The 23,446-nt window shown below is 43.3% G+C and overlaps 1 protein-coding gene across 1 annotated transcript in view; it reads right to left on the minus strand.

The window, feature by feature from the left end:
- The window catches only part of LOC115459752 (very low-density lipoprotein receptor-like), a 30,643-nt gene extending 10,945 nt beyond the window's left edge, over nt 1-19,698 (minus strand). Inside the window, exons 1-5 of the mRNA XM_030189552.1 lie at nt 19,581-19,698; nt 14,970-15,092; nt 12,695-12,823; nt 4,537-4,962; nt 2,697-2,771 (exon numbers count right to left, since the gene is read on the minus strand). Of these exons, the coding sequence (XP_030045412.1) occupies nt 2,697-2,771; nt 4,537-4,962; nt 12,695-12,823; nt 14,970-15,092; nt 19,581-19,662 (835 nt within the window). The 5' untranslated portion in view covers nt 19,663-19,698. The remainder of the gene's footprint in view (nt 1-2,696; nt 2,772-4,536; nt 4,963-12,694; nt 12,824-14,969; nt 15,093-19,580) is intronic.
- Between the last annotated feature and the right edge of the window lie 3,748 nt (nt 19,699-23,446).

Here is a 23,446-nt window from a genome sequence, read left to right on the forward strand (position 1 = left end):
CGGTAAGCATGTGTGATGGAAACTTACCAACCCTCCCCCCCCCCCCCCCCCCCAAAAAAAAAAAAAAAAGGCAGCCCATGTCTCCCTTCCTACCTAGGCTGAAAAAGATCAGAGCCAGCTTCAAGGTCACGGAGGAGAACAACAACTTACAACCCAATAAAGTCAGAAGTAAAAAGTGCTGCTGTTCAAAAGAACAGAGTAGCTTTGACCCAGGATTTCTATAGAAAGGAGGCATACACTATCAGGCTTATATTTTTACAAAATCACTAGCATTTTGGCGATTCAAGCTAAAGGCTGAGAAACAAGAAAGGAGTGGGTCAATGCATCCCACCACCCACCCCTTAAACTCTTTTGCCTCAGGTATCCACTTAAATTGTAAACTCTTTTCGGGCAGTGTTCTAATGTACTGAATGCTGATAATGCTGTAAGCTGCTTTGAGACATCAAAGGCAGACAAGAAATTTCATGATATAACGCATTCCTCAGCAGATCCTGCTGCCAAGCTATTGCTGCTCAAATCAGAACATGGCTCCCTGGTTTTCAATCATTACTCAGCCCTGTAAGACCTGGATCTGAGGTGAACTAAGAATGGCGACCTTGTGGACTGTCGAAAGAAAGGAGAAGGAGCCTCACAAGTGTGAGCAAGCAAGCAAAAAAAAGTGAGGCCTGAAAGAGACATCCAAGGAGACAGGCTCTTAAAACAATCACATTATTATTCCAAAATGGGTCAACACTGATGCTGGTGCAACGGAAAACATGACTCGACTTGGGCTGTGTTCTAATAATGCTGCCTGCGCCAGAAGTCTATATATAACTCTTCTTAGTTTAGGGGCTCATTTTCAAAACAGAAAAATGTCAAAAAAAAAAAGCAGTAGATGGATTTTTTTTCTCAAAACATCCAAATTGCAATTTTTGAAATCCATCTTTAAGACGCTTTTCTATGGCAGTTTCATCTGCAGTGCATCCAAATCACAAGGGAGCGTGCTGGGGGTGAGATCTGGGTGTTCCCAAAACTTGGACTTTTCTGCCATAATGGAACAAAGCAAAAACATCCAGAGCTAAAAGTTAGATGTTTGGTCTAGACCTGTTTCAGTCACGACTAAGTCACAAAAAGGTGCCCTAAATGACCACTGGAGATTAAGCCAAACAGAGACAGTAACCAGCATACATAAAAAGTACACAACAAAAAAAGCAACACTGGGCCTTCAAGACTGAGACAACAGGAGTGTTTTATTAGTGAACGACCCGACACGGGCCATGTTTCGGCGTGAAACAACACCTGCCTCAGGGGTCAGGGTTTGAGCATAAATTATGTGAAGTGTTTAGGTATCCAAGTCCTCCGAGATTAAACGGAGAGAAACTTCAGAGCCAAGAAAGCCTGTCACACCGGACGGTAGTGATTCAAAAGAAACCACCTTTGCAAAAACAGGAGACTAAAAGGTGGTTTCTATAATTAAGTACATTGTATTTACACAAGCGCTAAGAATCAATTCATTCTAGTACACCAACACTGTGTAAAAAAAAAAAAACCACTATTCTAGCACAGCAACACTGTGTAAAAATTAAATTATGAACTTACCGCGGCACAGTGACGACCGCTATTTCAACATTCAACTCGTAGCAAAAAATGCAACCAACGTGGCGCATGCTCTCATCTAAAGGCTCAATTCACACCCTTATTTTGATTGACATGCTGTGTCACCAACAGCTTAAAAAAGTGAATTATCTAAAAAAAAAAAAAAAAAAAACCTTTTGCTCAAAATACTCCAAAAAACGTTGGTAAGTCAGATTTTTATTTGTTTTTATCAACCAAAGTTGGTACTTAAAGCCAACTAATGTCTTAAGCTCTGTAAGCCAAAAACACACAAAACAACATGAGGAAAAAAAAAAGTCTCAAAAGCAATCTATGGGTGTAAAATCAAATGCCTAGAAAATATTCATTAAACTAGCCATAATGAATGTGTTAACTGTTATGCTTTTCTTAAGAGGGTTATATGTACACAAAAAAGTATTTCCATATACTTTAAAAAAATTATATATAAACTGAGGAAGCTGCATGATTAAGTCACATTTCCCATTGCACCAGTATCAGTGTTGACCATTTGGAATAAATGTGATTGTTATAAGAACCTGTCTTCTTAGATGCTTCTTCAGACCTCACTCTTTTTTGCTTGCCTTGAGCATTGTAACATACTGAATTCTCTTGATCATAGAGTGCTATGATTGAAAATTGTTCTCCTTGAGCAAAGGTCGCTAGAATAGTGTGGTATGGGGGGGGGGGGGGGGGGGGGTGGGGGGGGGGGGGGGGGGGGGGGGGGGGGAGAAAATTTACCAATGCCTCCTCTCCTGCAGAACTTCCCTTCAGCTTCAGCATCTATGATCAGGCCTCCAGCACTCAACCTTCTATCCCCATATTCAGGAAGGATGGCTATCTAGAACCCCCAAACCCAAGGAAATGAACTAGGCCAATAAAGTGTGGGGGAGGGGGGGGAGAAAAGTATAAAACCAAATGCAAGGGATTGTGGGGGGAAGAAAAAAAAAAAGCAAGAACAAACGAATATCACGATGTGACAGCCACAGGTGGGGCTCGTGACGGATGGCAGGTCCACAAGAGACTCCTGTCAAGGTCCAAATACGCTGCAGACTAAATCTAAGTTACAGTGAAATCCTGTGAAGAGAGAAAACGTGTTCACATACCAAGTGCTGCCATCATCCAATGAACGTTTCTTTGGGTGTGGGAAACATTCTCATCTTCACAGGCAGTATGATTACCTGCAACAAACATTTGGATACTCGGTGAAGTCAGATGCTATACAAGTTTAACAGTCACTGACATGGGCACTGTCTCTCTCAGTACCCTGGTTTGTTTCTCTCTCTCAAGGTCCTTTCACTAAGCTGCGGGAAAGAGGGCCCTGCGGAAGCGGTAGGAGCCATTTCTTGCTGCATGCCAGGGCCCTTTTTACCGCAGCTGGTAAAACGCCCCCCCCCCCCCCCACCCCAAACAAAATGGCCATGCTGTAAGATAACTCTTATCGTGTGGCCATGCGGCGGGTAACTGGGCAGCGCACTAAGGAAAAAATTAATTCCTGTAGAGCTGGAAATGGCGCACGCTCCAGCTGAACTACCACCAGTGGCTGCATTGGGCCAGCAATAGTTCCGTTTTTGTGTGCGGTAAGCCCGCGTTGGGCTTACTGCCGCTTTGTAAAAGACCCCCCCCCCCCCCCCCCCCATCAATGTCCTGGCCTGCCTGTCTTCGCTTCCCAAAGGCAGAACTCTAGATTTCCAACCCCCAACCTTTGCTCATCTTCCCTCTCCCCCCACTACCACATTTCATTTTAAATGCTATACTGCAAATCATTAAAAAATGCCTAAGCAGTTTACAATCTAAATAAAATTAAGGGAAAAAGGTGGACGTAGAAATATAAGGAGGCCTAAGGTGCAATTTCCTATTTATAAGAGGATAGGGAACTAGGTGCATTCACTCTATCGCTCCCCAGTACCTCTCCACTCTTGTCTCTCCCTACACCCCCCCTCGGGTACTCTGTTCTGAGGATAAATCTCTCTTGGCTGTCCCCTTCTCCTCTACTGCTAATTCCAGACTCCGTTCCTTTTATCTCACTGCACCTCATGCCTGGAATAGACTTCCCGAGCTTGTACGTCTAGCCCCGTCTTTGGCCGTTTTCAAATCCAGGCTAAAAGCCCACCTCTTTAACGCTGCTTTTGACTCCTAACCACTACTTACTTGCCCTGTACCCTTTTATCCCCACCTCTTTAATTCCCTTACCTCTTAGTTGTTCTGTTTGTCTGTCCTATTTAGATTGTGAGCTCTTTGAGCAGGGACTGTCTTTTCATGTATGGTGTACAGCGCTGCGTATGCCTTGCAGTGCTATAGAAGTGATAAGTAGTAGTAGTAGTAGGTTGGAAATAAAACTAGATAAACTAAGACACAAAAGGAAGGTAGGTTGTGTAAAAACTTGAGGACATATGAAGTGAAGTCACATTGGGACAAGGCCAGGCACAGTTGTTGGGTACTATCATTAATCTGAATATTTAGCAGTTGGAAAGGCCTGTCTGAATAAAAAAACATTTTTTTTAACATTACTCAAAATTTACTTTATGAGAGTTCTTCCATTTAAAAAAAATGTTAAAAGAATTATATAACATTGGGGCTGTCACACTAAAGAAAACGGTTCTGGCCAGATGAGTGTGTATGTGTAAAATGAGTTGAGATACGAGTCAATTCTGATGTACAGATCGGAGGGTTCTTGAAAGTACATAAGGTTTAAGAATACTGAACAAAGATGGCATCCTACAGTGAAATAACTGATGGGTAAGAGTCACTCGGTACCCTTTGGGTGGTCCATCTCCAACCACTCAGCACCTCTGGGCTCCCTCTTTCTACACCCTAAGCTGCCCTGCTCTTACTCATTTGATACCCTTTCATAAACAGAGCACCCTAAAATCTCCCCCCAAGCCCTGCCCACCTTCTCAATACCTCTCAGCATCCTTGGCTGGCCCTTCAGGTGCTGCCTCTTACCAGCTGCCACTTCCTCTCCCACTGAGGGAGACTCTGTAGAATCAACGTCAGACAGATTACAATCTGCCTCATCTTCTTCATTGTCACAGTCTGCATGCCCATCACATTTCCAAGATTCGGGGATACACCGTCCTGAAGCACACTGGAACTCCGAGGCATTACAGAGGAGGAACTGCTGGGGCTGGCAGAGCTCAGATGATTCATCTGATCCATCTGGACAGTCCTCCTTCCCATCACAAGTGGAATTTGTGGGCAGACAGAAGCCCGAGGGCAGGCACTGAAATTCCTGGGACTTGCAGCTGGAGGATGGGCAGTGACTTTCATCGCTGGCATCTTTGCAGTCATCTCTTCCATCGCAGACCTGCTTTTGAGGTATACACTGCAGGTTGCTGCAGCGGAATTGTTTAGAAGTACATGTGGCATTCCCTAAACACAGCCCAAAGACATAGAAGTATCACAAAACTACCTCTCAACATTACATCAATAAACAGAATAAAACATACCTACTATTATGTTAACCAAAGATATAATGAATCATAAAAATAAAAAAAAGTTACAGAAATAAAATAATAGAGACCACAAAATTAGATTAGAAAAAAAAAACCTCAACTGCAGTAAAATTAACATGTAAATAACTATGGGCTCAATATTCAATGGAACTGAAAAATTACAATGGATTGTCCCAGTGCTTTCCAAATAAGCGTCAGGACAGTCTAGGGGTGGAGGGGGTTGAACAGACACTTATCCAGATGTTAGCGATTTTACAGATCAGCACCTACATAAAGTCAGGACAGCAAAAAAGCTTTCCCAACTTTATCTGGGTATCAGTCCGGATACTGCCGGTGGTCACTGTATACCTGGATATTCAGTTCTGGTATCTGGGTATGGGCTGGCACTGAATATCCAGGCACTGAATGGCCAGCATCTATAAAAACAGACTGCCACAAGATGAATATCGGGGGAGGGAGTTTTATATCCAGGTATAAAGAACTCATGGTGGCCAGCATCTATAAAAACAAACAAGACTGCCACAAGATGAATATCGGAGGAGGGAGTTTTTTGGGTTTTTTTTAAGGGAGAGATCAGGTCAGACTCACACCATGCAAAGTAAATGAGGACTAGCTCTATAAGGATTTCCATTAAGGCACTACAGGGGACAGGTAACTCCATGAGCAGTCCGAAAGGTGCCTAGTTTAATAGCACTTCAACTCCACATCTGTTCCAGCCAAATTACGCTGTTCTGGGACAGGGGACCGGCAGAGCCGACAGGCAAACGCCTACTCTGTGCACCCTCATGCTGCCTGCACCCGGGGCGGACCGCCCCCATTGCCACGCCCTTGGTACGCTACTGATGCGCACATCATCCCGGTGTACCCCAGAGTTCTTTATTGTCACCTATGCTTTTTAATTGGTATCTTGTTGCTTTGGCAGAATTTATTTATTTAGATTTTGCTCACACCTTTTTCAGTAGTAGCTCAAGGTGAGTTACATTCAGGTACTCTGGATATTTCTCTGTCCCAGGAGGGCTCACAATCTAAGTTTGTACCTGAGGCAATGGAGGGTTAAGTGACTTGGGTGCTAGCAAGGTTTTCCTCGGAGTGTGTATGTTTGAGAGAGTATGTTTGAGAGAGTGAGTGAGTGAGAGAGAGAGAGAATGTGCGAGTGTGTGTATGACAGAGAGAGAGTGAGACTGCTGGGTGCAAGTGTGTCTCCTCTGTCCCCCCTCCAGCCACCCAGCGATTCTCCTCTGTCCCCTGCCCCCCACCGATGCTCTTCTCTCCCTTGCCCCCCCCCCCTCCAGCTTGTGTTTGTATTACAATTATTATTTTTTAATTATTTCTCACTTTTTACATACTGCAAATTGATCCCAAACAATCGACTAAGTAGTTCACAACAAATTAAAATAGAACTTCTGTGCCAAGAGTGGTGGAGAGAAGAGAGAACATAAGAGTTGCCATACTGAGTCAGGCCAATGGTCCATCTAGCCCAGTATCCTGTTTTCCAAACAGTGGCCAAGTCAGGTCACAAATACCTGGCAGAAACCCAATTAGCAGCAACATTCCATGCTTCCAATACCGAGGCAAGCAGTTGCTTCCCCATGTCTATCTCAATAGCAGATTATGGACTTTTCCTCCTGGAATTTTGTTCAAACCTTTTTATAAGCCTAGATATGCTAACCGCTGTTTCTACATCCTCCAGCAAAGAGGATGTAGACCTTAACTATTCGTTGAGTGAAAAAATATTTCCTCCTATTTGTTTTAAAATTATTTCCATGTAACTTCCTTGAGTGTCTTCTAATCTTTGTACTTTTGGAATGAGTAAAAAAAAAATCGATTTACTTCTACTCATTCTACACCACTTAGGATTTTGCAGACCTCAAATCATATCTCCCCTCATCCATCTCTTTTCCAAGCTGAAGAGCCTGAACCTCTTTAGAATTCCTCATACAAGAGCAGTTCCAAGGAAGATGAGAGGAGGGGAGAGTTAGGCGGAAACAGAGGCAAAAGAAATAGGAAAAAAGTTGAGTTTTAAGAAGAGACTTAAATGACTGCAAAGGCATAGCAATTCTAAAAGAGGGAAGAGATTTCCAAAATTTAGGGGCAAAAATAATTGAATGCAGTGTCACAGGAGAGTGAAAGGTGAAAAGCAAAGGACGCCAGAATACAGAGAAGGATTATCAAAGGAGGAACGAAGATGTCATGACGGGGAATAAGGGACCAGTAATTTGTGTAGGTAAGCAAGGGCGTTGGGAAACAACCTTTAAAAGACAAGCATGAGCAGTATATAGTGGATACAGGGAGCCAATGTTTGAGACATTGCCCATCTTCAAATCCTTACTCAAAGCCCATCTCTTCAATGTCGCCTTCAGCACCTAACCACCATACCTCTATTCAGGAAATCTAGACTGCCCAACTTGACATTTCGTCCTTTAGATTGTAAGCTCCTTTGAGCAGGGACTGTCCTTCTTTGTTAAACTGTACAGCACTGCGTAACTCTAGTAGCGCTCTAGAAATGTTAAGTAGTAGTAGTAGGGTGACCTGATCGAATTGGTGTACTTTGTGAATAAGTTTAACGGCTGAAGATTGAACCAGTTGGAAACACTTCAATGAATGTCATTTCAATGGGAAGTCCAGCACACAAGGAGTTACAGTAATCAAGACGAGTGATAACCAAAGCGAGAAAAAGAATGAATAGACTGAGGGGAGAAGGAGCGAACAGATCAGATGTGGTGTAAGGCAAAAAGGAGGATCTCACAACATTGTCAATTTGTGTTTTGAAAAGTGGAGTTCTGAGTTGAAAGTGAGTGCCCAGGGACTTCCGGTGACGTCACGCTCTGCAATGGCGGTCTGATTGCGGAGCTCCCGTCTTCCAGCCCGAAAACGAGCTAATATAACGAGCAAACGATCCACAAAACAAGGTGGAAGCTACGAGAGAGTGAAGCGATAGCACCGCGATTTGTAAGATGGCCGATACAAAACTCAAAAAGGCAGATTTGGCGAACTTCGCTTACCGCCAACGGGAACGTGCGTCAGAGATTCCGGCCGGAGAGCACGAAGGCCAAGAGTACGCATCTAGCCCGAATTCGCCGGTGAGCCAGAGAGAGAGAGAAACTGAAGGACAAAACGAGGTCCCGCCGGACAAATGGGACCAATTAAGTACTTGGCTCCAGGATATAAAAAAAGATATAAAAGAGATGCGCCAAGATTTCGCGCAACTGAGCGCGGATTTGAGGGAAGAAATCAAAGACCTGGGGAGCCGTGTCAATGAGGTAGAAATGGGGCTAGAAGAACATGCAGAAACTTTAAATGAAGTAGAGAAACATGTGGCAGAACACCAATCGGATATGAAATTTCTGACGGACAAGGTGGAAGACCTTGAAAATAGAAGCCGACGCTCCAACATTAGAGTGCGAGGCCTACCGGATCTGCCTGAATATAATAATTGTGAAAAAGTAGTGCAAGCAATAGCAGCCCAACTTCTCTCCACATCTGACCATCCAATAGCCCCAGAAACTATTCGACTAGAACGAGCACATCGGGCGTTGGGGTCAAGAAAGGCAAATACGCCAAAAGATATTGTGGCCTGCTTCTCGGAGTTCAAAGTGAAAGAAGAAGTCATGCACCAAGCTAGAGTGGCCAGCCCAATCACATGGGAGACATACCCCATTGAACTGTTTCAAGACCTAGCAGCTACCACCTTAAAACGGCGTGGAGAACTGCGCCCGCTGACGGAGAAGCTTAGAGCAGAAGGAATAAAATACAGATGGCAACATCCGTTTGCCCTAACATTTTATAAAGAAGGCAAACAACGCAAGGTGGCATCGCTAGAAGAGGCTCATGAATATTTGGGTCAGGAAAAGATGGATAAAACATCGACACCAAAACCATCGTCAGGATTTCAAAGAAATGTCAAGCAGAAGTGGCAGAGAGTCTCAAAAGGTCGGGGAAGGCTGCGGAGACAAGCGTCAGAGCAGACAATAATACCAGAGAAAGGCCCGTGAAAGAGCAATCACACCTGGAATACAAAGATAACACATGAGGTGTTAATAATATGATAAACTGGATCGGGCTAGATCACACTGAGCAACAAAGAAGGATCAAACAAATTGAGCAGGCTGGAAAAGTAAACGGGACCGGAAGTCCACACCATTATAGGCATGATCTCGATTGCAATAGAGATGTGCTATATCAGGTTATGGGGAAAGGAGGGAGGGGGGAGGAGGGAGGGAAAGGTGGTGTATAAGTAATGACTTATGGATTGATGTTGGGGGATAAAGTGTTCAAATGTGTAACATTTAATGTGCGGGGCTTGAACTCACCTACGAAACGCCAATTAACATTCAAAGAAATGGTGCGCTTAAACGCAGATGTGGTACTCTTACAAGAGACACACCTGAAAAAAGATTATGAGAAGTTAATGTGCCATAAACGATACCCCACTATATATTTCTCATCTTGTACAAGCAATTCAAAACAGAGGGGGGTGTTAATAGCGTTGTCTAGCGCACTACCTTGGGAGGTTAGTAAGGTTATAAAAGATGTAGAAGGTAGATATTTGATAATGTTAGTATCACTGTATAATGTTCAATATACAATTGTTAATGTTTATGCACCAAACACGGGACAAGGATTGTTTGTGGAAAAAGTAGAACAGCAAATACAAAAGCACTTGCAAGGTCACCTAATAATGGGTGGAGATTTTAATCTCACAATCCAACCACACTTAGATAACTCCACAGGCCAGGCAGTATATGCTAAATCAGACAGGAAAATATGGAGGAGATTCATGGCTAGATGGGGCCTAACAGATATATGGAGAACCAAGCATGGCCAAGAAAGAGATTACACATATTACTCTTCCCAATATAAAACATATTCTAGAATAGATGGATGGATGGGAGATATGATAGTGGTAAATAGAACACGGGAAACATATATTGAACCTCGTACCTGGTCTGACCATGCCCCAGTGGTCCTAGAGTTAATGGCGGGGGCCCGACAGGTGGGCGCCAGATATTGGCGGATGGACGAGGCACTTCTATTGGACACTAAAAATATCCCGGTAATAGAGAAATATATTCTGGAATATCTGGAATATAATGATGTGGGAGAGATCCACCCACAATTTGTGTGGGAGGGGCTTAAAGCAGTGCTCCGAGGGAAATTAATAGCGTTGAGAACCCATCTGACAAAAGAACGAGCAGCACAGGAAGATAATATTAGAACAGAATTACGGCAGCTTGAGCAACAACATAAAAAAAAAAAGCGAGTGCCCAGAATTTTAATGTCACTGAACAAGAAATTGTTGTTGTCTAAAGTAGGAGCAATAGGCATAGGGGAATGTGGGCTGATAAAGGCAATAGCTTCACACTTAGACCAACTGAGAAAGTTACCATGGTCCATAAATGTTAGCCACATAGAGCCTGCTATGTTGGGAATATGTGGGATACAAATGTTCTAAAATAAATAAATAAATCCAGGATAAAACAGCAGTAAGACAAGAGTTCAGAATGGTAGGAGGAGAGGAGGGATCTGACACACTGAAGAGAATCTGAATGTCATCTGCATAACAGAAAGATTGACAGCCTTGTTCCTGAATAATAGTCGGTCAAGGGGCTAGAAAAATGTTGAACAAGGTGGGGGAAAGGATGAAGCCCTGGGAGACGCTGGAAAGAACCGGGAAGGTGACAAAGCAAAAGCCAGAGTGAGTTGAAAAGAACAAGATAGCTTTCAAACTCTCGGTATTAAGTAGTGTATCAAGAAATTCAATCCAATCCAGAAGAGGTGCAATTTTAGAAAGAGGCCTCTTCTCTGCAGAAAACAGATATGCAGAAAAAGCTCTACAAAACTACTTCACATGTTTTAAATGAATCAAGGCCAGTGTAAATTAGGAAACCATTCTACAGATGGGCTCTGCTCAAAAACAACTATCCAAACCAAAAAATACTGAATGTGTGTTAATCGGTTGAAATCTTTTCACTGAAAAACCTAGGTACACAATACCAAGTACGTGGTCAGGTTTCCAAGTTTACTTATCATTTGATATACCACACCATCAGTAACTCCTAGACAGTTTACAAATTAAAAATATTAGTGATGACAGATGTCTATTTCTGGGCTCTACAGTTCCCCACAAAGTCCAGCCATCAGGCCTCTTGTGGCCGAGCTCAACTCAGCCTGCAAACGATTTCTCAAAACATATATACTTTTCATGGCATTTTTGAGAAGATGGCTCAGCACGCAAGTCAAGTGGTAAATTATTCCACTACTAACTACACTAAATACAGATGAACAAACGTTTTCAAAAACAGATTTGGTGGAAGGAAGGAAAAATAAAAGTATCAGTGGCTGAGATAAGAAGGATACATAAAAGAACATAAAGTAGTCATACTGGGTAAGACCAATGGTCCATCTAGCCCAGTATCCTGTTTCCAACAGTGGCCAATTCAGGTCACAAGTACTTAGCAAAAACCCAAATAGTGGCAACAATCCATGCTACCAATCCCAGGACAAGCAGTTACTTCCCCATGTCTGTCTCAATAGCAGACTATGGACTGTTCCTCCAGGAACTTGTTCAAACCTTTTTTAAACCCAGATACGCTAACCGCTTTTACTATATCCTCTGGCAAAGAGTTCCAGAGCTTAACTATTCAATGACTGAAAAAATATTTCCTCCTATTTGTTTTAAAAGTATGTCCACGTAACTTCCTTGAGTGTTCCTTAGTCTTTGTACTCGCTCCAAAAGTAAAAATCAATTTACTTCTACTCATTCTACACCACTGAGGACTTTGTAGACCTCAATCTTATCTCCCCTCATCCGTCTCTTTTCTAAGCTGAAGATCCCTAACCTCTTTAACCTTTCCTCATATGAGAGGAGTTCCATCCCCTTTATCATTTTGGTTGCTCTTCTTTGAAACTTTTCTAATTCCGCTATAACCTGGATGGTGAACCTGAATTTTTAATTGTATTCACAAAAGTTAGATCTCGAAGGGAATCCTCACTGAAAAGGGGATAATATGATCCCACTGTGTAGCACCTATCATTTTGACTGTGGTGTTCTCGATGCACTGTAAGCATTTGATCTCGACAATGAACTCAATGAAATTACTACAAATAGGAAGAAATATATTTTCATTGAAAGAATAGTTAAGCTGTAGAACTCATTGCCGGAGGATGTGATAACAGCAGTTTGCTTATCTGGGTTTAAAAAAAGGTTTGGACAAGTTCCTGGAGGAAAAATGTCTAGTCTGCTGTTCAGACATGGGGGAAGCCACTGCTTGCCCTGGGATTGGTAGCATGGAATATTGCTATTAATTGGATTTCTGCCAGGTACTTGTGACTTGGATTGGCCACTGTTGGAAACAGGATACTGGGCTAGATGAACCATTGGTCTGAACCAGTATAGCTATTCTTATGTTCTTAATGTGAGGACCTGAGAGGAGGGCATTGGAATAGTCCAGCTGGCCTAATACTGGAAAACATAGCATTTTACGTAAAACATCACTATTAAAATAGGATTTAGCTGAATGAATCTGCAGCTTTCTACCAGAGAGGTCATATGTGCCCGAAAGATCAGTGTCACTACAACATACATCACTACGTATACTATCAGTGTTATGCAAATATATTCATACCATGGTGGACATAGGTCTACGAACCTTTACCACATAATTCTGGTAGCTCGTCAGATCCATCCCTACAATCTTCTTCCCTGTCACATTGCCACTCCATCTTAATGCACGCACCATCAGAACACAAGAACCCATGGCAGGCTGCTTCCCCTGTAACTGAGAAAGGAGCACAGTGAGGACAAATAAACCAAGAGCCTTATTTTAGAAAAAAAACGTGGAGACAGGAATTTAGACATCCAGATCAGGATGGAGAATTCTCACAATATTTTACAAGAGGTTCAGCTAAACGTACAACCTCTTGTAAAATAGATGCCATGACTGCATGTTGATGGCTACTTACGGACAACAGAAGCTGCACATAGGTAAAAACAAAACGTGCAACATCTCCCCCCCCCCCCCCCCCCCATGTGCACGAGAGCATCTTTTTAAAAATCACATTTTAAAATCACTAAAGCTACAGTTCAGGCTGACCAAAAAAAAAAAAAAAAAAAAAAAAAAAAGAGTAAAATGCCCTTATTTGGCAGCCTGACCCCTAGAGGTCACAGAGGTCATTTTGGAGCAGGAGTGCGTAGGAATCACTTCAACTCCCTCTAGATGCCAGGGACCCTGGTAAGGCTGGGGATGGGGGAACTGGCCAAGGATACCAGCAGCTCATGTATGCCTTTGGGCAAATGTAAATGAAGATGACATCTAGTGTTTTTGATCTATGTGAATTGAGATGGGGAATCCATGTAGATGTGCTTTAAAAAAAAAAAAAAAAAAAACTCCCTCTCCCTGTTCCCATCATGCCTCCTGGCAATGTAAACATGGTGAGCACCACCAGCTGTAAATAGCCCAGTGGCATAGGGGCCCACCAAAAATTGGTTCTTCCTTAGCATGGCTGGTGGGGGGGGTGGGGGATCTCCATCCTCACCAGCCAATGACATCCTCCCTGCCGGAACACTTGCAAACCAGGCAGCCGGTGGCAGTGAAAAACATCCAAATCGCAATTTTTGAAACTCAGATTTGAGATGTTTCTCTGCAGTGTATTCAAAACACGATGGGGTGTGTTGGGGGCGGGATCTAGATGTTCGCAGAATGCAAAGCAAAAAGTGCCCAGAGCTAAAAAAGTTATACATTTTGGTCTAGACCTGCTTCAATTATGACTAAGTCATGAAAAGGTACTCTAAATGACCAGATGACCACTGGAGGGATTGAGGCATGACCCCCGCCCCCCCTTAATATAAACCCTAGTGGTCATAAAGCAACCCTCCTACCCCCTCCAAAGATTTGGAAAAAAAAAGCAGCAGAATATACCAGCTTCTATGTCAGTTTCAGATGTTATGGCTGGTTTTATTGGAGCGGCAAGTAGGTCCCTGGAGTAGCCTAGTGGTCGGTGCAGTGTATTTCACTACATACTGCAGAGAAGAGGACCCAGGCCCATATTCCACTCCAACTGGTACATTTGTGGTGTAAAGTGTGAGCCCTCAAAAACCTACCAAAAAAACCTAGTGTACCAACATATAGGTGACACCTGCAGGCATAAGGGCTATTGGAGTGGTATACAGTTGGGAACAGTAAATTTTTGGCGAGTTTTTGAGGGCTCACCATACAGTATAAGGGGGTAACGTTTGGATGTGTACCTGGGACTTTTTAATGTGAAGTCCACTACAGTGCCCCCTAGGGTGCCCCACTGTTCTGCTGGGATGTCTGTGTGACCAGTTTACTAAGAATGCCACCCCCCCCCCCCCCCCAATGGCTTTCTGTACATTTTTCCCTTGGATAGGTTTTTCTTTTCCCAAAATGGTACTAAAAGATAAGACGTACTGAGCACAAAAATATCTAGCAAATGGCCATATTTGAAACAAAAAGTTGGACTTTTCTGGTTTGAAAACGGCCATGTTTGCTACTGGATTTTTGGATGTTTTTCACAAAACATCCAAGATCGGATTTAGATGTCATCTCGAATGTGCATTTAAAAACTACTCTTTATTACAATTGGTGGCACTAACAGAGGCAAGAGTTGTAACTATCTCCAAGTGCTGACAGTATGAAGGTCCAAAAAACAAAGTGAAAAATGTAACTGCATAATATTTATTAACTTTAAAAGCTAGCACGGGCAGCCAAGCCTTACTACAGTGTAAGCAGTCATTCTGTATATCCTTAATACAACTCCCATTGCACCATTTCTCCCTCAGTGTAAATTTCTGACAGATTTATCCTACATTAAGAGAATTACACTGCCCCTATTAAAATGTAGCACTTTTCTGGGTGATATTGAATTAAAGCTGAAAACTGGCTGCTTCATGTCTGGATAGCTTACGGCATTCGATTTCATCGCTGCCATCTGCGCAGTCCTCATCACCGTCACACTGCCAGAACGCAGGAATACAACCTCCAGCTCTGCATGTATATTGCATCGACAGACAGGACGTCACAGGCAATCCTATTCAGAAAACAAACAGAACCGATTTTTAAAAAATGTTTATCCAGTGATTCCCAAACCTAACCTGGGCGATCCCCAGCTACTCAGGTTTTCAGAATATCCACAATGAATATTCATGAGATCAATCTGCATACACATCTATCTCATGCATAATCAAGAACAGAGAAATATTTTTTCCACACAGAGGGTGACAGAAGCTAGGGACAAGTCCAGAGGCTCAAGATCAGCTGTATTTCAGTAGATAGGGAAAATGGAATCTGTATAGGCCTTGTAATTAACAGCAAAAGGAGGCTGCAATCTGCCAATAAGTAAACCAGTAGAACAGAAGAAAGCAGATGCACTGAGGTGGAGAAAAGTGTTTATCAAAGACCAGACATGGCCACATTTCACCAAAAAGGCTGTGCTAGGGGTTCATAAGAACACTATTCAGGGGTAAAAAGGTGCTTCCCCCTGAGATAGTAAAAATACATCCAAGACTGCAAATAGTAGCTCCTGGATCACACAGAGCAGCAAAACATGCTGAAAAGCTGCTGTCCACTAGGCTCCCCTAAAGGAAGCTTGTTTATCTTTGTGCCTGAAACCTCGAGGGTTGACTCTTGCGGCTACTTTTTTCCTCAAATATCCTTGTAAATATTTAATTACCTCGAATGGAAAGGCATTTATTTGTTTGAGAAACAACACAGAGGATTTTCTTAAAGATCATGGGAAATAAGTAGATTTTTCACAAGGAGTCAATAAGGAAGGAAGCTCATTTACCCTCCTGTTTTGCCGTGCACTAATACCTACACAGCCCATTCACTTTGAATGGACTGTGTCAGCATTACCACATAGCTTAGTAAACAGGGGTGGGTTAATTAGGTATTTAATACTGATTTGTTATCATGTGTAGGTTCTTCTCCCTTGATGTGGGCTTGACGATCAATATTAGTTTTTGATTTCTATTTTGTTTCATGTGTGAAAAGTCCTTATCTTGTTTCATGTGTTGAAATGTAATAATTAAAGTCTGAGCACATTAGTCTTCCAATACTGGCAATGTCTCTTCAGTTCTCAGTGGTAGCTTCAGGCCTCACCTGGGGTGAATAAAAGATTGCTTCTTTCATACGGTCTGTCCTCTTTCTGTTTTCCATATTCGATCTTCTGGACTGTTCGCCTTGTTGCTTCCTTAGTCTTATTTGCAGTACTGCAAGACTAGTGTGCACAAGGAAGCTCCTCCCCTGCACAGTTTCAACTCAGCCCTAACCTTTCTCCTACAACTGTTGTACCAGGAATATAAAGTTTTATATTTTATAGCATTTATATCCCACATTTTCCCACCCACGGATAGGCCCAATGTGGCTTACAATAATTTACAAAAGCATACATGAAATCTTCAAACAAACAGTCAACGGCATTGTAGGGAAAGGAACAAGAGAGTAATAGCAGAGGTGGGAGAATAGGGATAGAAAATAGAATTCAATGGGTAGCGGTGCGGGTCAAGAGCGTAAGCCTTTCCAAATAAGTAGGTCTTAAGGTATCCTTTGAAGGTCGGATGATCAGGGATAACTTTCACGAATCTAGGTAGGCCATTCCACAGTTGTGCGCTAATATAGGAGAAGGTGGTGGGTAAGTGGTTTTATACTTGAGGCCACTGTAGATTGGGTAATGCAGGTTTAGGTACAAACAAGCTTGTCTGTGAGAGTTTCGAGGTGGTAAGCTGACGAGGGCGTCACCATAGAGAATTTTATGCACCAAAGTACAAATTTTAAATGTTATTCGGTCCTTAACAGGGAGCCAGTGCAGTTTCTCACGCAGTGGCCTTGAGCTTTCAAACCTCGATTTACCATAAACGAGCCTAGCAGCTGTGTTCTGGGCAGTCTGTAATTTTTTCAGGAGCATGTCCTTGCACCCTGCATATATTCCATTACAGTAATCTAGGAATGGCCAAACCTGGCATGGAACAGGCGTGACAGCAGGTTCTCCAACATCATCTCTCATTATGAAGCTCAGGTGTAGAAGAAAGGTTACAATCAAAATTGGCTTTTGATCATCAAGTATCTCAGGTTATTAAAAAAAGGCTTTTACTGGCTTCATCATTCTATCAGTCAAGATTTGGATTTTCCTACGCTCCAGACCCTTATTCACGCTTTTGTCATTTCTCGAATTGACTACAGTAAATTTATCTACTATGGAACCTCTTCCTACCTCTTTCGTCGTATTCAAACTCTCCATGCTGCGAGATTTTTATGTAAAACAAAGCAGTGGGACCACGTCACCCCCCCCCCCCCCCATTCATTTGTCTTCACTGGTTACCTGTTCACTTTAGACGTTAGTTCAAGGTTCTGTGCCATTCATCTCAGCTCGCCATCTTATCTTTCCTCTATTATAATTCCCTATACACCATCCTGTTTGTTAAGTTATCTTGATTCACACCACTTGGGTTCTCCCTTCTCCAAAACTCGCCCATAATGAGTCCACCTACAGTTCTGCTTTTTTTCTTTTTAGCACCCTGTGGAATAAATGTACTTCCATATCTTAGGTTGGAACTATCCTTCTCTAAATGTAAGCCCTCCTCAAAGCACATTTTTTTAAATTAGCTTTTGGTATTCCGTTAACTTTGAGTCTTCCTAAAGTCTTTTTTTTTTTTTTTGGGGGGGGGGGGGTACCAATGGATCTGCATTGTCTCAATGACTAGGGCGAGAAATGAAGATAGTGTATTGTGGGTGATTATGTTGTGTTGTATGACTGGTCTTTACTCTGTCCTATTTATTTGGCATTCTTTTCTAAGTATTTTATGATTTTATTTGCAAGCCGCTATGACCTGTTTTCAGTAATGGCAGGATATGAAGAATTTAAAACAAACATCTGTTGAGGAATGCCTACCTTAGTGATCTCAGGGCAGACTTCCATTAATAGACACAGTGCCTAGTACAGCTGTACCAAATAGCATATTTTACTATTCGTCCAAACACGAATAATGGTTTTTAACATAAATAATAAAAGAAGCAATGTGAAATCAGAGATCGTTTATTTCAATAGGATTCCTTACAGTACAGCCCCAGATTATTCATATTCAAACTTAAACCACTATTTGGCCAAATACAAGTAATGGATTTGGGGCACAATCAAATATGAATATTCAGTACAGCCCTAGTGCCTAGAGCCCAAGAAAATGTTTTAATTTTTTTTTAATCAGAAAGATTAAAAATGAAGATCTTATTTTCATGCCTTGCCTCTCAGTCTCAAAATATACAAGAGTATAATACATAAAATTAAAAAAAAAAAAAAAAAAAAGTATAAATACATAAAATACAAATCAAGTACAAATAAAATATACATCCAACTCAAACTAAGAGCTCAGCCATCTAGTAAATGCCACCAAGGGAGGGGCCCTCGAAGGCAAAAGTGCCTAGGGTCCACAAAAGTCATAATGCAACCCTGAGTGACCTCATCTCCAAAACTGCTTCTGAGTTTTTTCCTCCATCTTGTGCCAGCAAGAATTAACTACACAGTGGGACTCATTTTCAAAGCACTTACAAAGTACCATAGGCCTATGGCCCATAGGTTCTATGGAACTTTGTAAGTGTAAGTGCTTTGAAAATATGCCTCATTGTGTAAAGAAGGAAAAAGGCCTTCTCCATGAGGGCTACTGATCCTATTCAGTGACCACATTTGTTAATATCCTGCAGTCATTAAAAATGACAATGAAATATTTTAATTATCCTGACTGTAAAACAGATCTTACTAAACAAAACAAAAAAATTACACTACCCTTCCTTCCATTCAGGCCATACATGTCTATTATTAGATTTGGCCCACACCTTTTATAAATCAAGTTACATTCAGATACAATTTAAGTTTGTTCCTGAAGCAATGGAGTGTTAAGTTACTGGCCCAAGATCACAAGGCGCAGTAATGGGATTTGAATCTCAGCCTGCTGCTCTAATCATTACGCTGCTCCTCCAATATCCCCAAGCAGGGGCAACGATACACCTTTTTTGGAGGGACCAAATAACCCAGTTTCCAGCCCAACCTCAAGCTCTCTAGTTTGCCCTAGGTTGGGCAAAATATCGGTGGGGCATTGGCCAATTTCATTACACTGCCTTCACAAAATGCAAAAATAAAAAATACTTAGATCATGAAAATGTGTCAGAAATATACAGAAGCTATTCAACTTAATATATCATTCCCTTCACAGGGAACTGAGTGTCAACCACAACTACTACCTAACTGGCACCTATCATCAGCCCATTTCAACCAGAGAATGACCTCCAACCAGCAATGACAGAAAGGAGGCGTTGCTTAGACTGACCCATAAGCCAACCAATAAGCATCAAAGACAGGGTCCGCCTACATCTACAACATCACCAATCAGCAAACTTGCAAAGAACTTAGGGTGGCCAGAGCTCCACTCTACGCCAATAACAGTCACTGAAAGGCGTGCCGATGAGTCCACATGGCCACAATGAATTCTCTGAGCTCCGGCGATGGGAAGGAAGGACTCACACTTACCGGATACCCCGTGCTGCCAGAGAAGAGCCTGAAACAGGAGAGCCTCGAGGATCCAGCAACCATACAACGCATGCACCATCATGCTGTCCTCCACACGGTCACGGTCCCCGTAAATGTCCCGCCCCTCCCACTTACTGTGGTGCGCCGCGCGCATGGAAATGTGACGTTAGGAATGGTACAACACCAGTTGCCTTTATCCCGCCGCTTTCTGGTGTCATGTGGTTGGCTACAGCGAATTCCTATTGGGAGCAAGTAGAGGAGGTGCAACTTATTATTGGAAGAGGGGCGGAGCGAGAAGCTTGATTGGCTGATCTCTTCGGCTCTTGTAGTGGTGCTTTGCTGCATATCTGCTCTGCAGGAAATTGCATTTGTCGAAGTCTTTTACATGTGGTGTTCACGTCAACCCTCCTTGAGTCACTTCCTACTGCATCTCTAAGGGTCAATGTCTCCAAATGGGTTCTTTTTGGGCATAGTAATCCAGGGTGTAGAGTATGAGCTCAGTGATCGTGTGGAAAATGATGTTTGGTAAGATAAAGGTGTACGAGGGACCCCGTTGTATAGCGAGAGGACACATACAGGTTATCCCAACACGTATATAGTACAAGGTCTCGTACGCTTATAGTTTACTACAGAAAGAACATTGCTCTGTACGCCACTTTTTTTTTCAGGGGGAATATCAACGCGGGCTCGGCCTTTTCCAATGAGTGATTGATTCTGAGCGCCTGGGTCTTTTTGTTAATAAGGTGTCTATAGGATTCCTGCTACTACTTATCATTTCTATAGCGCAACAAGGCATACGCAGCGCTGTACACCATACACAAAAGACAGTCCCTGCTCAAACAGCTTACAATCTAGATACCACAGGTAAACAGACAGAACAATTAAGGGTAAGGGAATGAAGAGATGAGAATAAAGGACAGGGTAAGTGAGTTAGGAGTCAAATGCAGTGGTAAAGAGGTGGGGTTTGAGTTTGGACTTGAAAACAGCTAAAGATGGGGCTAGACGTACATGCTCGGGAAGTCTATTTCAGGCGTGAGGTGCAGCAAGATAAAAGGAATGGAGTCTTGAATTAGCAGTAGAGGAGAAAGGGACAGATAAGAGAGATTTATCTACAAAACGGAGTACTCGAGGGGGGACGTAGGGAGAGACAAGAGTGGAGAGGTACTGGGGAGCGGCAGAGTGAATGCACTTATAGGTCAGTAGAAGAAGTTTGAATTGAATACGGAAACGGATAGGGAGCCAGTGAACTGACTTAAGGAGAGGGCTAATGTGGGCATAGTGACTTTGGCGGAAGATGAGTCGCGCACATGGGCGTAGTTTGTTTCATTTGGGGGGGCAAAGGATGAGGCGGAGCATATTAGCATATTCATTTGCATATATATATATACTAGCCGTTGAGCCCGTGTAAACGGGCTAGTTTTGGAATGGGGGGGTTCCGAGGCCCCCCCCCGAGGTCGCCGCTGCTCTGCCCCTCCCCCCCCCCCCCCCCCCCCGGCCTGAGCACTGTCTGTTATTGAGCTTACATCGCACCACGCAGACGCAGCAGGCACATCAGCAAAGCTGCCATCGGGACGGGCTTCCTTCTCTGCCTGTGTCCCACCCTCGTGTGACATAACGCGGCAAGGGCGGGACACAGGCAGAGAAGGAAGCCCGTCCCGACGGCAGCTTTGCTGATGTGCCTGCTGCGTCTGCGTGGTGCGATGTAAGTTCAATAAGAAAGACAGTGCTCGGGCCGGGTAGAGGGGCGGCGGTGGCGGCGACTCCGGGTGGGGGGAGTGGTAGCAGTGACCTCGGGGGGGAGGGGGAGGGCGGAGCGGTTGCGAGTACATCTGCGGCATGCGCAGTAGAGACTTTCCGCTCTGTCCCGCCCCCCTCATCACGTATTGATGCAGGGGCGGGGCAGAGAGGGAAGTCTCTACTGCGCATTTGCGAGTGAGTACGACACTCACATTTTATATGTTTGATATATATATATATATTTTTTTTCCAAATGAATATGCTAATATGGAGGAAGGAAGGAAGGGAAAAAGAGCTGGCTTTTTTTGGGAATAACCATAATGAATATGTATGAGATATCAAGCCAGCTCTTTCTCCCTTCCTTCCATCTTTCCTCCTTACCCAGCACTCCCTCTTCCTCTCCAGTAGTATTTCCCAACCCCCTTTCCCATACCATGCCAGTGTTGACCTTAGAAATGCATAAGCTCTATATGTAGATCCTTCAAGAGGTAGTGTGTCATGATTTAGGCTCTACACCCTTTCTGGTGTTTTGGTGCCACCTCAGTAAGGCCAACACACAATCTCTCCTCTGCAAAACGCTATACACAAACTTGTGCAAAAACACACTCATATCCTTACTAAACCATAACAGCACTAATTCCAAGGACAGGACGAGCTACAACCTTATGCATGAAAAGGCAGAACTGTAATTAAACCAGGCTCTAAAACACCAATACACTACCTCGTGAAAAAAAAGCAAAACAAAAAGGGCTGCAAATACTACACGCTAGCAGAATACTGCACCTTGATCACACATGAAAAACACATGACACAACAGACATGACACAAGGAACTAGAAATCAAAAAATATGAAGGCAAAATACTGAACTGGAAAGTTAACTCAAGAAGTCAGACTCAGCATGCAGCAATACCAGAAAAATTGAAACTTACATGCAAAATATCACAGATGCACATTTCCAAAAGCTGACATATTCCAATTAATAAATTCTGAATAAAATACTTTTTTCTACCTTTGTTGTCTGATCTATTCGCTTTGGTCCCAGTGTCTTCTGTTTTATGCAGTGTCTTCTTTCCATTTGATATTTTTTCTCTCACCATGTCCACCATCCTCCTGTGTCCTTATGTGTCCTGTCTACCACCTGTAGCCCTGTCCCTATCCTTCCTCGAGTTTCAGTATCTGCCCTCAACGTGTTCCAAACCAGCCCTTAAACTCAGCAGTTTTCCCTCCATCCATATCCAGCATTTCTCCTCACTCCCCTCCATCCATGTGCATCTACTTCCTCTGTCTTCCCTCCCCTCCATCCATGTCCAGCATTTCTCCTCTCTCCCTTCCCCTCCATCCATGTGCATCTCCTTCCTTTGTCTTTCCTTCCCTCCATCCTTGTCCAACATTTCTCCTCTCTTCCCTGCCCTCCACTCCATCCATGTCCAGCATTTCTCTTCTCTTCCCTCCCCTCCATCCATGTGCATCTCCTTCCTGACTTCTATCCCCTCCCTCCATCCATCCGTCCAGCAACTCTCCATTCTCCCCTGCCCTCTCCTCCATCCATCCATATCCAGCAAATTTCCTCTCTCCCCTTTCCCCTCCATCCATCCATGTCCAGCAATTCTCCTCCTTCCCCTGCCCTCCGCTCCATGTCCAGCGATTTCTATTCTCTCCCCTGCCCTCCTCTCCATCCAGCCATCCATCCATGTCCAGCAACTCTCCATTCTCCCCTGCCTTCTCCTCCATCCATCTCCAGCAAATTTCCTCTCTCCCCTGTCCCCTCCACCAATCCCTGTTGTCCAGCAATTCTCCTCTCTCCCCTGCCCATCCTGTTTCTGCTTCCTTAACTTTCTTTACAAGATCTCCAGTCCATCTCCTATTTTTTCTCTCCCTTCCTGTCTTCTTCACTTCTTCTCCCATTTCCAGCATCTCCCCTGTCTTCTTACTCACCCTATGTCCAGCATCTTCCAATATCCCTTTTTCCCTTCCAGCATTGTCCCTGTGTGTCCTTATCCCCTCTCTGTCCAGCATTGTCCCTTTGTGTCCCTGTCTCTATGCTCCCTCGATGACCAGAATCTTGCTTCTCTGTCTCCCTGACACTCTCTTTTCTCTTCCTTTCCTCTTACCATCCATTCACGGTCCA

Source organism: Microcaecilia unicolor, unplaced genomic scaffold, assembly GCF_901765095.1.
Source record: "Microcaecilia unicolor unplaced genomic scaffold, aMicUni1.1, whole genome shotgun sequence".
NCBI classification, from domain to species: Eukaryota; Metazoa; Chordata; class Amphibia; order Gymnophiona; family Siphonopidae; genus Microcaecilia; species Microcaecilia unicolor.